At 40.2% G+C, this 13,634-nt stretch overlaps 1 protein-coding gene across 1 annotated transcript in view; it reads right to left on the bottom strand.

Moving 5' to 3' along the window:
- gsr (glutathione reductase) overlaps positions 1-13,634 on the bottom strand; it is a 55,747-nt gene that overhangs the window by 35,006 nt on the left and 7,107 nt on the right. Inside the window, exons 2-3 of the mRNA XM_039758245.1 lie at positions 6,514-6,540; positions 354-442 (exon numbers count right to left, since the gene is read on the bottom strand). Coding sequence (XP_039614179.1) covers positions 354-442; positions 6,514-6,540 — 116 coding nt within the window. The remainder of the gene's footprint in view (positions 1-353; positions 443-6,513; positions 6,541-13,634) is intronic.

The raw sequence follows: 13,634 nt of genomic DNA, 5'->3' as shown, positions 1-13,634 counted from the left end.
GAATTTCCCCTTGGGATTAATAAAGTATCTATCTATCTATCTATCTGTTATATAGTGTCTTATCTATCTAAATGCTTACAACTGAACATGAAGGCACAGCAAGAAAAGAAAGCTACTGGCTACAAGAGTAGAGGTGTTAAAAGCAGCTGCAAATGAAGATTATTCAGACTTGCTTGAGCCAACCTCTCTGTTTTGCATGTTTTAACCGTAGCATGGTCCCTCCAAGAATAACTGAATAAATGGCATACAATCATAATAGCAAAGATGCTTTCACAGAATCTTTAATGTTATCTCAAACTGACAAACTAAGCCAGCTTTAAGCCCCGAGTAGATGCAAGAATGTTATAACTCACCGCCAGTTAAATTTGACATTGCTGCCATGAAATCCATAATCTTCATGATCATGAACGTACTCTGCGTGGACAGCCGTGTTCCACATTACCTTTAATAAAGAAGCAGAAAGTAAAGCAGGCAACTGTGTGCACCACTGCCAGATGCCTTAGTAACTGTATGTACACTTCCATTCAGAAGTTTTAGAACAGTTTTTATGGAAATTCACACAGTTTAATGTCTTAATGTTTCATTAAATCAAGGCATAGAACATTTTTTTATTTGCCGTTGTTTATAAGTCAAGAAATCATTAAGTGCGCAAAATTTTATTCAGATTTATGATTAATCAAAGTAGCCTACACCTTTTGCTGGTATAACAGTCAAACACACACATGGCATTCTTTCTAGAAGGGAAATCAAAGACTGGTCAGAAAGATCTTCCCAATACTTACAGATTTGCTTTCCTGTGGCCATTCTGTCCAGTTCACTCCAAACTAACTCAATGGGGCTGAAGTCTGGAGACTGTGCTAGCCAGTCGCATGTTTTGAAGTGTACCTTCTTGTTCTTTTCTTTTAATGTAGCTGTGACATAGCCTGGAGGGCATGTTTTGGGTCATCACCTCACTGTACGATGAAACCCTGACCCGCTAGATGCAGACCAGAAGGTATTGTGTGGTGCTGCAAAATGCTGTGGTAACCCTTTTGATTCAGAATGTCAGTCACTCTGTGCAGGTCACCATCTCTGCCTCAAGCAAAACAACCCCAGACCATCACACTTTCTCCCCCATATTTGACAGTTGGTGTCACACACTGAGAAACCATCCTTTAACAAACTCGACAGCACGTAAACACCCTGCATGATGAATCAAAAATTTACATTTTTGATTCATCGGTCCATAAGACTCTCTTCCAGTCTGCAGTAGTCCACAGCTGGTATTTCAAGGCCCTATTTTGTCCTTTAAGGAATGGCTTTCTTTCTGCAATTCACCCTGTCAGACCAAAAGTCTCCTCTTCACAGTAGAAACTGACATTTGCTTTTGTCGACCTGCACTGTTAAGCCGTGCTTGAAGCTGTTGTGCTGTGAGGCACCTGTGATCACACAAGCTGGTGACCCTCAGAAACTTGTCTTCTGATTGGCTTGTGACTTTGGGTCTGTAAGATGTCTTCCTATCAGAGTTTCTTCCAGTATCCAGTTGCCTTTAGATTGTGTAGGACACCACTGGACTCACTGACACTCACTTTTTTGCAATTTCTCTAAATAAAACGTCTACACTGCTATGGGTAATAATGCTATGTCTTATTTCTTTTGTTAACTGCCGTTTTCTTGCCATTATCAGTGGAATATTGTCCAAGTAGAACTTCAGACGGTATAGTAGCACAGTCCGTTCCAACTCTGCTTTAAGACACTGTTATGGTGTGTAAAATCTACAAAGTATTCTCTATATGAGGGGGGACCCAAAAATAACCAGAATTTTGTTGTTGTTAGGTTGGTACTTGTAGTACGTGGTTGGGCCGCTAGGGCGATCTAGTTACACTCCTCACAAGTCAGTCTGCCAAGTGCCATCAGTCTGGAAGGTTGTGCTTGTGTTCAGTGAATTTTGTAAAAGTAGTTTTGTGCAAGCGTTGTTTTTTTACGATGGCAGATTATCGTGAGCAACTCGCGGCAGTGAAATTTTGTTTTCTTCTTGAAAGGAAGGCGTTTTTCTGACGTCGAAGAGGTAAAACAAGAAACGACCACAGCATTAATGGGCATTACTTCAGACGAATTTAAAAATGTTTTTGAAGGAGACTAATTGTAACAATGTTTAAGTGTATTTCCGCCAACAATGGAACACTCGGTCTGGAGGAGGCACTTAACGGTTAGATAAGTGTATTTTCCGCCAATGGAGAGTACTTTGAAGGAGACTAATTGTAGTTTGTACAGAAAATTAAATTAAACACGTTTTAAAAATATTTCCGGTTATTTTTGGGTCCCCCCCTCGTATTTTTATTATTATACAGTAATTTCCTCAATCCCAACAAGATGAATTCAGATGTAGGACACCTGTATAGGCATTATAATAAAAAGGCATATCCTCTTCCTTTACACCTCACTTTTATAACAGTTGTTCACAGCATAGCGCTAAAATGGTTTTTACAGCATAGGAAAGGAAGACTGAGCTGATACCTCAATGATATTGATTACTTTATGGATGGACATCTGGGACAAAAATTTGGTTTATAGCCTGGGAAAGGAGGACATGCCAATGTTTTGGGCAACATCAAAAAAACTGTATTATCTGGGAAAAGATAGATTAAAGAATTTGAGCAAAATTCATCCATCATATTGACAGGCAGCCAATCAGGTGCATGCAACAATCATGTGTTGTGAAACCACGGCAAGAAACTTTATAATAAATATGCCTCATTTGAAAGCAACGTCAGAAGAGAAACGGTGACGACGGAAAAGCGACGTCAGAGAAGAAAACAAAGACACGTATGACCAGTTTTCATCCGATCGTCAGTTAATGGCATTTCCATGAACATCAAGTGCTCAATCACAAGCCACCTGCGACATTCATCCTTGTCATCTTTACTTTTTCATAAGCCTTTTCTAAAGACTATATATATCCAGACTTTTCTATCAGTCTTATTTTGTATTATTCTTTGTTCTACTAATATTATTATTATTATTCCTGTAATAAATGCCATACTGTTTTTAACTTTCTTTGAGCACCTGGTGCAGCTGGAGGTTTGCCATATGCTGTGTGCTGCGAGGTTTATTAAAGCTGCGGGTGGGAGCTCCACTCAATAGTTGGTAACATTACGTAAATAAAGGCATTCTTGGCTGATAAGGCTTATAGTCAAGAGTGCTGAGCCTTTGTATGTTTGAATGTATTCTTGTAGACCAAAAGTAATACAGACAGTCCCCTGGGTTACGTACGAGATAGGGACTGTAGGTTTGTACTTAAGTTGAATTTGTATGCAAGTCGGAACAGGTACATTATTTTAATAAATGCTATTGTTGACTGACTGTAACCAAGTGCTCTGCCAATGAATGATGGAGTTTTACCTCTCTCTGACCTTTTTATTATTTCTACTTTATTTTCAATGGTGATGGTTTTTCTCTTCTTTACTGTATCACCAGCACTTGCATCAGATTTGTGTTTCAGAGACATTCTTGAAGGGTGAAGACAAAAGGTTAAGATGAGCTCTTCTACACAGCACTGTACACGCTATCACAGCAGGAAGGCACCCGTCGTCAACACGTCTGATGTACTGACAAGAGACAACTTCCTGCTATGTACGTAACAGTACAAGCAGGCTTGCTATTGAGAATGAATGGGGGCGGCGAGGGGCGGTTCATCAGCAGCCCACCTTACAGTCACCTCCACTACAGTATGCTGCGTGCAGCGTCCGCCCACCGAGAACGAACACGGTGCGGCCAAAGGCATGTAGTGAATCACCCACCACCGCCCAGATTCAACAGACAGCCACCCGAGGCACCCTACAATGCTACCCCCCCCACTGCCCAGTTCACCCTCAATGGCCTCCGTTCAGCCACAACCGGTCACCGCTTGCAGCATTACCAGCCGCCCACTGAGAATGAATGGGGCAGCCATGTGTGGTGGGCGGGCAGTGAAACCGCTTGCCGCCGGGACCCACCCGAGGGACACTACACTGCGTGAGCAGTGAAATCACCCCCCTCTAGCCTTCGTCCAGCCACCGCTTGCAGCGTCCCCAGGCCGAAGATGATGCAGCGACAGTTACTGAGGTGCATGTGTCGCATGTCCGTAACCTGGGCACTACCTTTATTTAGGTCTGAGATATCATTAAATCATCGTATGTTGTTCGTGCCGATAATAAGTAAGTCTCTTGAAGTGCTGAGAGAGTGACAGGCTGCGTTATTCCTAAAACACTTGTGTGGTTTAAAGTGCTAAAGGTTAATCAGTGTGTGTGTGTCATTCATGGGGCACTGCTGTTGTTAGGGTCTGTGTGTATGTGTGTGTTCGTCTTAAAGTGCAACAGTAGACCAACCCAATAACGAACTTGACAAATACACTTACCCTTGGGAAAACAGGTAAAGGGTAAGTAGAGGGAAAGACTATGATAATACAGACACACAGAGGGATTTTAAGTAATCAACACAAGTTGGGAGACCTGTGTAAATTGTTTGCTTCAACTTACAAGGCTTCATTTACTTGAATTGCTGCAGAACATCTGTAGGTTGTAACCTATTAGTTGTACTAGTACTTTCTGCTAACCTAAAATTTAAACTTCTGCTAGTTAACTGCTTACCTTTTCACCATTTTGGGTCATTTGTTGCATTTCAACTGCTCAAATTTGAATAAAAACTGGAAAAATAAGGTGTTCTAAACCTTTTGACCAGTAGTGTATTTAAGTCTAATGGGAAAAAGGGAACAGGAAATCAACAAGCTGATTAGAGTGGCGGCAGTTGTTCATGGTGATGAAGTAGAAGCTCAGTTTACCAGACGATCTCCATCCCTTTCCTCGCCCATGGTCATGAGCTGTGGGGAACGACCAACAGAATTAAAATGCCAGTATAAGCGACACAGATGAGGTTTCTGTGCAGGGTGGCTGGGGTGACACTCCGTGATGGGGCGAGAGGCTCAGTGATTTGGGACAGCCAGAGTTACTGCTCCTCCCGATTGAGGTGGTCATACTGACCCTGCAATGCACTGGGAATCTGCCCAGGGTTGCTTCCTCCTGTGTTTCCAGTACTTCTGTGGTGCCAATCTGCACCACTACTTGATCAAGGTACCATGCTGCCCCCCTGCATTTATGGATTGAGTCGCAGGTGTCCCAGATATCCACATGACCATCATCATCAAATTCTTCCATTTGAAGCCTATAAACCATGAGGACTGATTGAGACCATCTATGTTAGGTAGATTATCCAGTGGGGACTGGGCAGTTTTTTTTGGCCTTGGATCCCCTGCAGATTTTGTTTTTTTTAATCCAGCCTACTTAGAGTTTTTTTTTCTTTTTCTTTGTTACATACTGTATAATATTATTGTCTAATCTTGTTTATGTTGTATATATTAACTTCCTTTTTATTTCATCTTATAAATTACTTTGGGCTGCACTGATTGTATGTATGGAAATGTGCTATATAAATAAATGTTGTTGTTGTGTGCCCAGTGCTACCAGGTCAAGCTCCAACTCACCATGAACCTGAATGGGATTAAGCAGGTTTGAGAATGTCATGTCATGGTAATCTAAGGAGACTTAGAAATATAAATAACACAGAGGAATCTGAAAAATACACTATCGTAAAACTTTTAAATTAAAACAGTAGCAACTTACGATAGTCACCCATCTAATTAAGAGCTTGCCCAGTTCACAACTGGAGCAACCTAAACTGGTAGAAAGAAGGGTGTCTGTTCTGGATGAGGTGACAGTCCATCGCACACACATCAGGACAATCCGTTTCAGGGTAATTATATATCTCGCCTCAGATGTCTCAACTGAAAGAAATGTTCTGTAACAGGTTTTTGGTTTAAAAAAAATGCAAGTCACTGCATATCAGATCACTTTGGCTTCTCCGGTGGTCTGAACATGTCAATTCACCCTTGACTATAGACATTTTGCTCTGATGAAGCTCCTATTGCTTTCCATCACATTCCACTGCACACCTTGGTGAGATACTTGAGCCCACAGCTCATCTGTCTTTGGCAGTATGCACATTGCCAACTTTGGACGTCACCCAGTAGCAGATTGTATCATTTCTGTTCTCTAATTTCTCGTCGTCTTTGTGCTTTGTCTTCAAGCTTTGTTTCTTCAGCTCTTTTTTGCCTTGTCCTATTTCTATTATTTCGATCAATAGTGTTACCAGTCTTCATTCCTGTTTAAAGACCTGGGTTTTCACCTTGTTTCTGTGGTCTTGCTCACTTGTATTTGTGTACCAACCGTTACCAGTTCTGACAATATTTCTGCTGTCCGTCTTCCATTTTCTGATATCGTTTGATTGGTGTCGATCTTTGCTTATTTCATTAAGAGAAACAATGGGTACAAATGAAACTGAAACTGGGCAGTTAATGGTTTTTCTGGCAGTGGAATGCCAATCGGTCAGTTCAGAGCATTAACTTCAAAAAAGCTAACCAGTTAAGGTTTACTGCCTAATGGCAAAAAAATCAATTGAGATTGTGACTTTTTAAAAGTAAAATGATAATAAAAATCTTACCTTTTTTGGCACACACCCAACATTCACCTGTAAAAACAGAAAAAAGGGGAAAAAAATCAATTTGCAGCTGTTGTGGGGTACAAAATCTGTACATTTTGGCTTATATTTCCATTATATTTTGTTCAAGACAAAACAACAGATGAACAAAATTCAGGACAAATCAAAGCAAATCCTCTTCCCTGTTATACCTCACTTTTAAAATAGGTGTTCCAACAAGGAAAGGAAGACATGCTGGTGCCTAAGGCTATTGATTAGTTTATAACCTGGGCATTTGAGACAAGTAGCTAAATTATTTTACAGCCTTGGAAAGCAAGACATGCCGATACCTCAGGCAACATCAAAAAAGTGTTTTTGTTTGGGAAAACGGACAGTGAATTCATTCATCATATTGACAGCCAGCCAATCAGAATATCTAACAATCAGATCTTGCAAAACCCCCTGGTAGAATTTTATAATAAATATGCCTCATCTGAAGAGTAACATAGGAGGGAGGAGGAAGAAGAAGAGACAACGATGTCAGGAGAATGGAACAGAGCGACATCAGAAGAAAGTGCTGGCAATGTGCAGCCGTTTCCATCTGATCTTCAGAAAAGCATCTCATGAATAACTACAAGTGCTCGATCACAAGCCGCCTGCACCATTCATCCTTGTCATCTTTACTTTTTCGAAAAGCTTTTCTAAAGACTATATATATCCAGACTTTACTATCAGTCCTATTTTCTATTATTCTTTGTTCCATTGGTATTATTATTCCTGTAATAATTACCATGCTGCTTTTAACTTTCAATGCTTTGTCTTCATGTCTATAGAGTGATTGAAGTAATAAGGTAGATTTTGTTGAGTACCTGGAGCGGCCGGAGATTTATTAGGGGATGAGGGTGAGAGCTCCACCCAAAAGTAGGTAACAGGACGTAAAGTAAGGCATTCTTGGCTGATAAATGGTGTGACAGAATTAGGGTTTTCTCGCACCCTTGTACCCTCGGACCACACGTCAGACACCAGATAAAAGTCCAAATAATTATTTATTATAATAATAAAGTGCACAGAGCACGCTCCTCTCCACAATTCTCCAATAAACCAATAACAATAATAAACCAATCCTCCACTCCCAGACGCTTAGCCACCCTGCCTCCCAACTCAGCTCGTCCGTCTGGGATTTCCCACAGTCCTTTATACTGCTTAACCTGGAAGTGTTTCACTCTCTCTGTCCATGTGACCTGGAACACTTCCGGGTCAGATAAAAATTCCTTTTTTCTTCACCCAGGAAGTACATCGTTCTCTTTGTCCACGTGACTATGACGTACTTCCTGGGCGTAAGGTAAATAGTCTCTGGGCCTCCCTGCAGCGACTCCTGGCTGCCCCCATGGTATCCAGCAGGGCTGTGAATAAAGACTCCAATGTCCATAATGCCCTGCTGGTTTTCGGGGCACCTCCATACTGCAGGGAGGGTTCCTCCTGGCCGCGTGGGGGTATTGGCCGGGATGAACAGCTGGCCATACATCACAATGGCCTATTGTCAAGGATACTGGGCCTTTGTATGTTTAAATGTATTCTTGTAGACCAAAAGTAATATTTAGGTCTGAGATATCATTAAAACATCATATGTTGTTCATGCCGATAATAAGTAAGTCTCTTGAAGTGCTGAGAGAGTGACAGGCTGTGTTATTCTTAAGGCACTCGTGTGGTTTAAAGTGTTAGAGGTTAACCAGCTGTGTGTTTGTCATTCATGGGGCGCTGTTGTGGTTAGGGTCTGTGTCTATGCAAGTCTCATAAAGTCCTAGGAGAGTGGCAAGTTGTGTTATTCATAAGGCACTTGTGTGATTTAATGTGCTAAATATTAACCAGCTTGGTGTTTGTCATTCATAGGGCACAGTTGAGTTTCTGTGTGTATGTGTGTGTTAATCCTAAGGTACAACAAATCTGATGAGTACACTTACACCTAGGTAAAGGGTAAGTAGAGGGAAATATCACGATAATAAAGCACCCAAAGCAAATTTGTCTGAATTTCTCAGTAAATAGAAAGGCTGTTGGAAGAACTACTAAATGTGAGGCAAATTGTTTGCATTAAAATATATATATAATATAATTAAATTAGGGTTAAATGTCTGAGCAGTCCTGTATGAGGTACAAGAAAACTGAGGAGGAGATCTTTACATGCCATTTTTACAGCAAATTATTAACCTCTAGGTCAATTTTCATTTTGTCACTGGTATTACTCAAGTGGTGAAACTTTGTTTTTCCAATACTTATAAAACTTCTAACCTTATATAACAGGGAAAGTCTGCTAATTAATGATCAATGACTAAATCATTCTAGAATGTTACAATCTAATTAAAAGAATCCTCTACCCAAAAATGTTATTTTCTATTTGGTATTTACCCCATTGCGGTGGGCTGGCGCCCTGCCCGGGGTTTGTCTCCTGCCTTGTGCCCTGTGTTGGCTGAGATTGGCTCCAGCAGACCCCCGTGACCCTGTAGTTAGGATATAGCGGGTTCGATAATGGATGGATGGATTGATTTACCCCATGTAGTTTATAGTGACGGCTGTGAAAAAGAAACAAAAACGGAAAGCACTCAAGACACAAACATAAACCCAATTCCCATTGTTACATTTACATTCACATCCATAAGTACTTTAGTAGCGGTCTGCGAAACTGCAAACATGCATTGACCTTCTGGCGTATTGTGTTCTCTTCCTGATAATATTTACACTCACTTTTCTTAACTTTTAGTCTTTCGGTTTACAGGTCCCTCAGTAAATGCTGTTACCTCATGAAGCATAAAGCTAACCAACGAATAAGATGTTACTAGGCTGGACTCCTGACCAATGAGTAAGGCAGAGAGTCGGGCCTTCAATTCAAATGCTCTTTTGTGTGTGAACGCGGTTCTTTTCTCGTTCAGAAGAATATTTTTTTTTGTAAAAATACATGAGTTTGGGAGGTTGTGTGCAAGTGCCTGGATGACTTGATATACATTATGGATTATGCAATCTGAGAAATGTACAATTTTTTCATTTCAAAATAAATACGTATGTGAACATATTCATCCATCCAGCTATATCCTAACTACAGGGTCATGGGGGTCTACTGGAGCCAATCCCAGCCAACACAGGGCACAAGGCAGGAAACAAACCCTTGGCAGCCTTTAGACGCAAGTCCCGTGATGCACATGCAGAGCAGGTTAGAGATAATGGAAGTAGGAAAATTCAAAAGTCTCCAAAAATGAGAGTGAAGATCGCATTAGCGCAAACAGGAGGGTTTTCGGAGGAGCGGCCGCGTCAACAAACTGAAAATCGAACTCGGGGAAATAACGGTACAGCAAAATAAGATTGAATATTCATGTGCTGTACAGGCTTTTAAACGTTCAAAGCTCCGCACGAAATGCAGATCACGTGGCACGCGGCAGCAGCAAGCCAACAGCTTCTCGAGCAAAGAGGAGGTAAAAAAAGCCACCTGTTACTTATTTCCCAATGTATTACCATTTAAGAGAGGTTTTGGAGGAGTGGCCGCATCTCCTTGGGGTGCGCTCAGCTCCCCTCTTCACAACGGCACCAACCGCTGGCCCCCCGAAGGGTAGGAGAGCGAATTGCAGATCACACGTGAGGGCAGCAGCAGCACCAAGCCAGCAGCTGCTCGAGCAAAGAGGAGGTAAAAAAAAAATGTATTTGTTTCCCATTGTATCACTGTTTAGGAAGAGGTGACCACTGGCAGGGGGGGGAAGCCCCCTAGTTAACATTAATATTAATCATATTAAGTCATCTCAGACAAATTAGCATTGGAATCGTCAGATGGAAAGATTCCCTCATCAGATTATTCGTCCACCACAGACTCCACTATAGAAAACCTGGGGACTTTGTTTTTGACTTTCTCTTTTTCAGTTTTAAACTCCTTCATGTCAATTGGCCATAGTTCATCAACTCATTAATGGACAGGTATTGTTGGTTTCTATTTATGCTTAATCACTTTCTAACTTGTTCTTTGTGTGTCTTAACAAATCCTTATTTATTTCCTATTTACGAAAGCATATTAACAGGAATGCCACTAATTATTGTTGTTTTATCTCTGTTTTTAATTTTGTTTTGTCTTTGTTAATTTTTTATGTAGCACTTTGAGATTTACTACAAATGTAAAGTGCCTTATAAATAAAATTAATTATTATTATTATTATTATTTATTATATTTGTCCCACTTTTGTATTTAGTAATTAGGATAATCTCTACGTGTACTGTTTTTTAGAATTGCCCACAGCACTAAGTTTCTTCACTTGGTGAAGTGCACTATAAAAAAACTAAGTTGTAATTGTAATACAGGTAGCAGTTTCAGTTATTTTGCCCAGTTTGCTGCCTGTAGCTTCAACTGCCATATTGTATTTGTGATCCCAGGGACCAGCTGTAGAGCTCACGGTTGTGAAACCTGACCGGTAACATGGAACGCAACTTGGAGACAGACAGTTCATGTATATTTCACACTCTAATCTTATTAAATTAAAAAAGTACCACTGGGCATATGTCCTACATCTGATCTCCCTATGGCTAAACCCTCCACTTTTCCCTCCGTCTTGGCTACTGATAGACACAAATCTCGTCTCCCCTCACTCTCTGCAACAGTTATTATTCATCAGGTTTAAAATAAAAAATTCAGATGCGAGCGTCAGTAGGCTTTGCGCCGTAGGGATCAAACTACACAAAAAGAGATTGAATATTCAGGTGCTGTACAGGCTTTTAAACATTTAAAGCTCCGCACGAAATGCAGGTCATGCGGCACGCAGCAGCAGCAGCAAGCCAACAGCTTCTCGAGCAAAGAGGAGGTTAAAATAAAAAACACCTGTTACTTGTTCCCCAATGTATCACCATTTAAGAGGAGTTTCAGAGAAGCAGCGGCATCTCCTTGGGGTGCGCTCAGCCATTCCATAACATTCCAGTAGCTGATCTTTCTGATAATAAAATAGGTCATCACTATAGCAATTGATGAGAAGAATTCATAATTAATCGCAGAATTACGGTATTTGAGGGTTCCTCTAAAGCGCCACTTTCTCTTGCATAATTTGGCTCAAAAACTAATCAGCACATCGTCATCTCATAACAGGATTACATTTTGAGTTTGGTATTGTTCCATCCAGCCATTTTGGCTCTAGACCGTCCCGAAGAAAGTGTGACACACAGGCAGACCCATCATCAAGATATCGATGCTTTCGGTATCAGGGGACCCTAAAACATTGAGATCCGGCGAAAACCTGAGACAGAAATTTTTGTTGAATCTAAAGTTTCCATTTCTCCCCCATAGACGATAGGTTTCAGTGATGGAGAGTGCAAAGCAAAAAGGGGGTAGATGAGTATAATCCTCTTATAAATTATTTTTTTGTATTTGGCACAAAGTAGAAAAGCACCTTGGCTCCATTTCACGCTGGCTCTCCCTCACATCAATCTGCCACCCACAATAGCGCTCTAAACATTGGTGGGCAACCCATCTCCTTTCCAACTTGGGCTTCACAAGGTATCAGCACACACTTTCCAGTTTCTGAAAGGCAAATTTTCAATACCTTCCTCCTCTTTCTTTTTCTATTTGCAGATTAGGATGTGATAGATAGATAGATAGATAGATAGATAGATAGATAGATAGATAGATAGATAGATAGATAGATAGATAGATAGATAGATAGATAGATAGATAGATAGATAGATAGATAGATAGATAGATAGATAGATAGATAGATAGATAGATAGATAGATAGATAGGCACTATATAATAATATAATAGATAGATAGATAGATAAATAGATAGACAGATAGATACTTTATTAATCCCAAGGGGAAATTCACATAATCCAGCGGCGGCATACTGATACAAAAAAAAACAAAAAAAACAATATTAAATTAAATAGAAATAAAAATGCATGTAAAAGCAGACAAAATGTTCTACCCCGTTCCCAATCATTCATTATTTGACTACTTCTTGCCCTCGTTTTCCACTAAACGCATTTCCCCTTTGTATGCCCACCTTCGTGACGCCATAATTACCCCTATCCCAGTCTCTAAGAAATGGAGCACCAATCTATTCATGGCAGTGCCAGAAACAATTTTTTAAAACATAAAAAATTCCTCTAGAAATTCTAATCATCAACATATCCAATATAAAATTGTTCACAGAGTTTACCATTACCCTAGAAAACGTTTCCTGATCCGCTTTGTTACCAATGCTCCCTTACTGTACAAGGCACTTTTCTCCACACGTTCTAGGAATACCCGTCCATTGCTGTTCTTTGGACCTCAGTTACTTTGGCACTCTCCTCTATCTTATCTATTTCTATTCCTTGCTCTCTTATCACTCTACTTTTTAGATTTATCTTCTTTTTCCTTCTCTGTTCACCATCAGCACACTATTTCATTAGCCACAATAGCAGCCAAGCTCCTTATAGCTTCCCAATGGAAGAACCCTGAATTTGTTACTTTCTCAAGATGGAAGTCCTCCTTTTACAATCTTGTTATGTTTGAAATGTAAGCCACAAGAATCAATGGGGTATCTCCACGCTCTATCAAAAAATGGGAAGACAGTAATCTTATGATAAAATCTTGGTTGTCCGCCAACCAATGAGTTAACTCAACTGAAATCTAGAAACTGTTTTGGTGAGCTGGGTGAGTGAGCCTCTGGGACCTGTCAGTGACCTGCATATTTCATTAAACTGAGCTGTATTCCTTTCCTTTTTTACTTTCTCATACACAAAGTACTGTATAGGGAAAGAATTGTGATTGTTAAAAATTCAACATCGAGATTTTGACGAATCTCAACATTTTTGACCTCTCCGAGTCGGATTTACTTTCTTATAGGGGAGTATTATAATCGTCCAAAAAATTTGGTTTCGATGAATCTCAACATTTTAGACCTCCCTGAGTCTGAAAATACCATTTTTGGAATTATGTGTGTGTGTGTGTGTGTGTGTGGGTGTGTGTGTAAACACAAAAACTTCAGTACGCTTTCACTTGCATACTAGTATTAGGTACAAAATGTAGATTTCTATCAACTTTTGAGTTATTTCCGTGGTACTTTTTTCATCAGGCAGCTGCAGAAACCGATTTATTCAACTTTACTTTTATAATAATTGCTCAATATATTATTAATTTGATTC

Source organism: Polypterus senegalus, chromosome 7 (genome assembly GCF_016835505.1).
Source record: "Polypterus senegalus isolate Bchr_013 chromosome 7, ASM1683550v1, whole genome shotgun sequence".
NCBI classification, from domain to species: Eukaryota; Metazoa; Chordata; class Cladistia; order Polypteriformes; family Polypteridae; genus Polypterus; species Polypterus senegalus.
The sequence above is the reverse complement of the archived record's forward strand: the minus strand, read 5'-3'. Positions and strand labels throughout refer to the sequence as shown.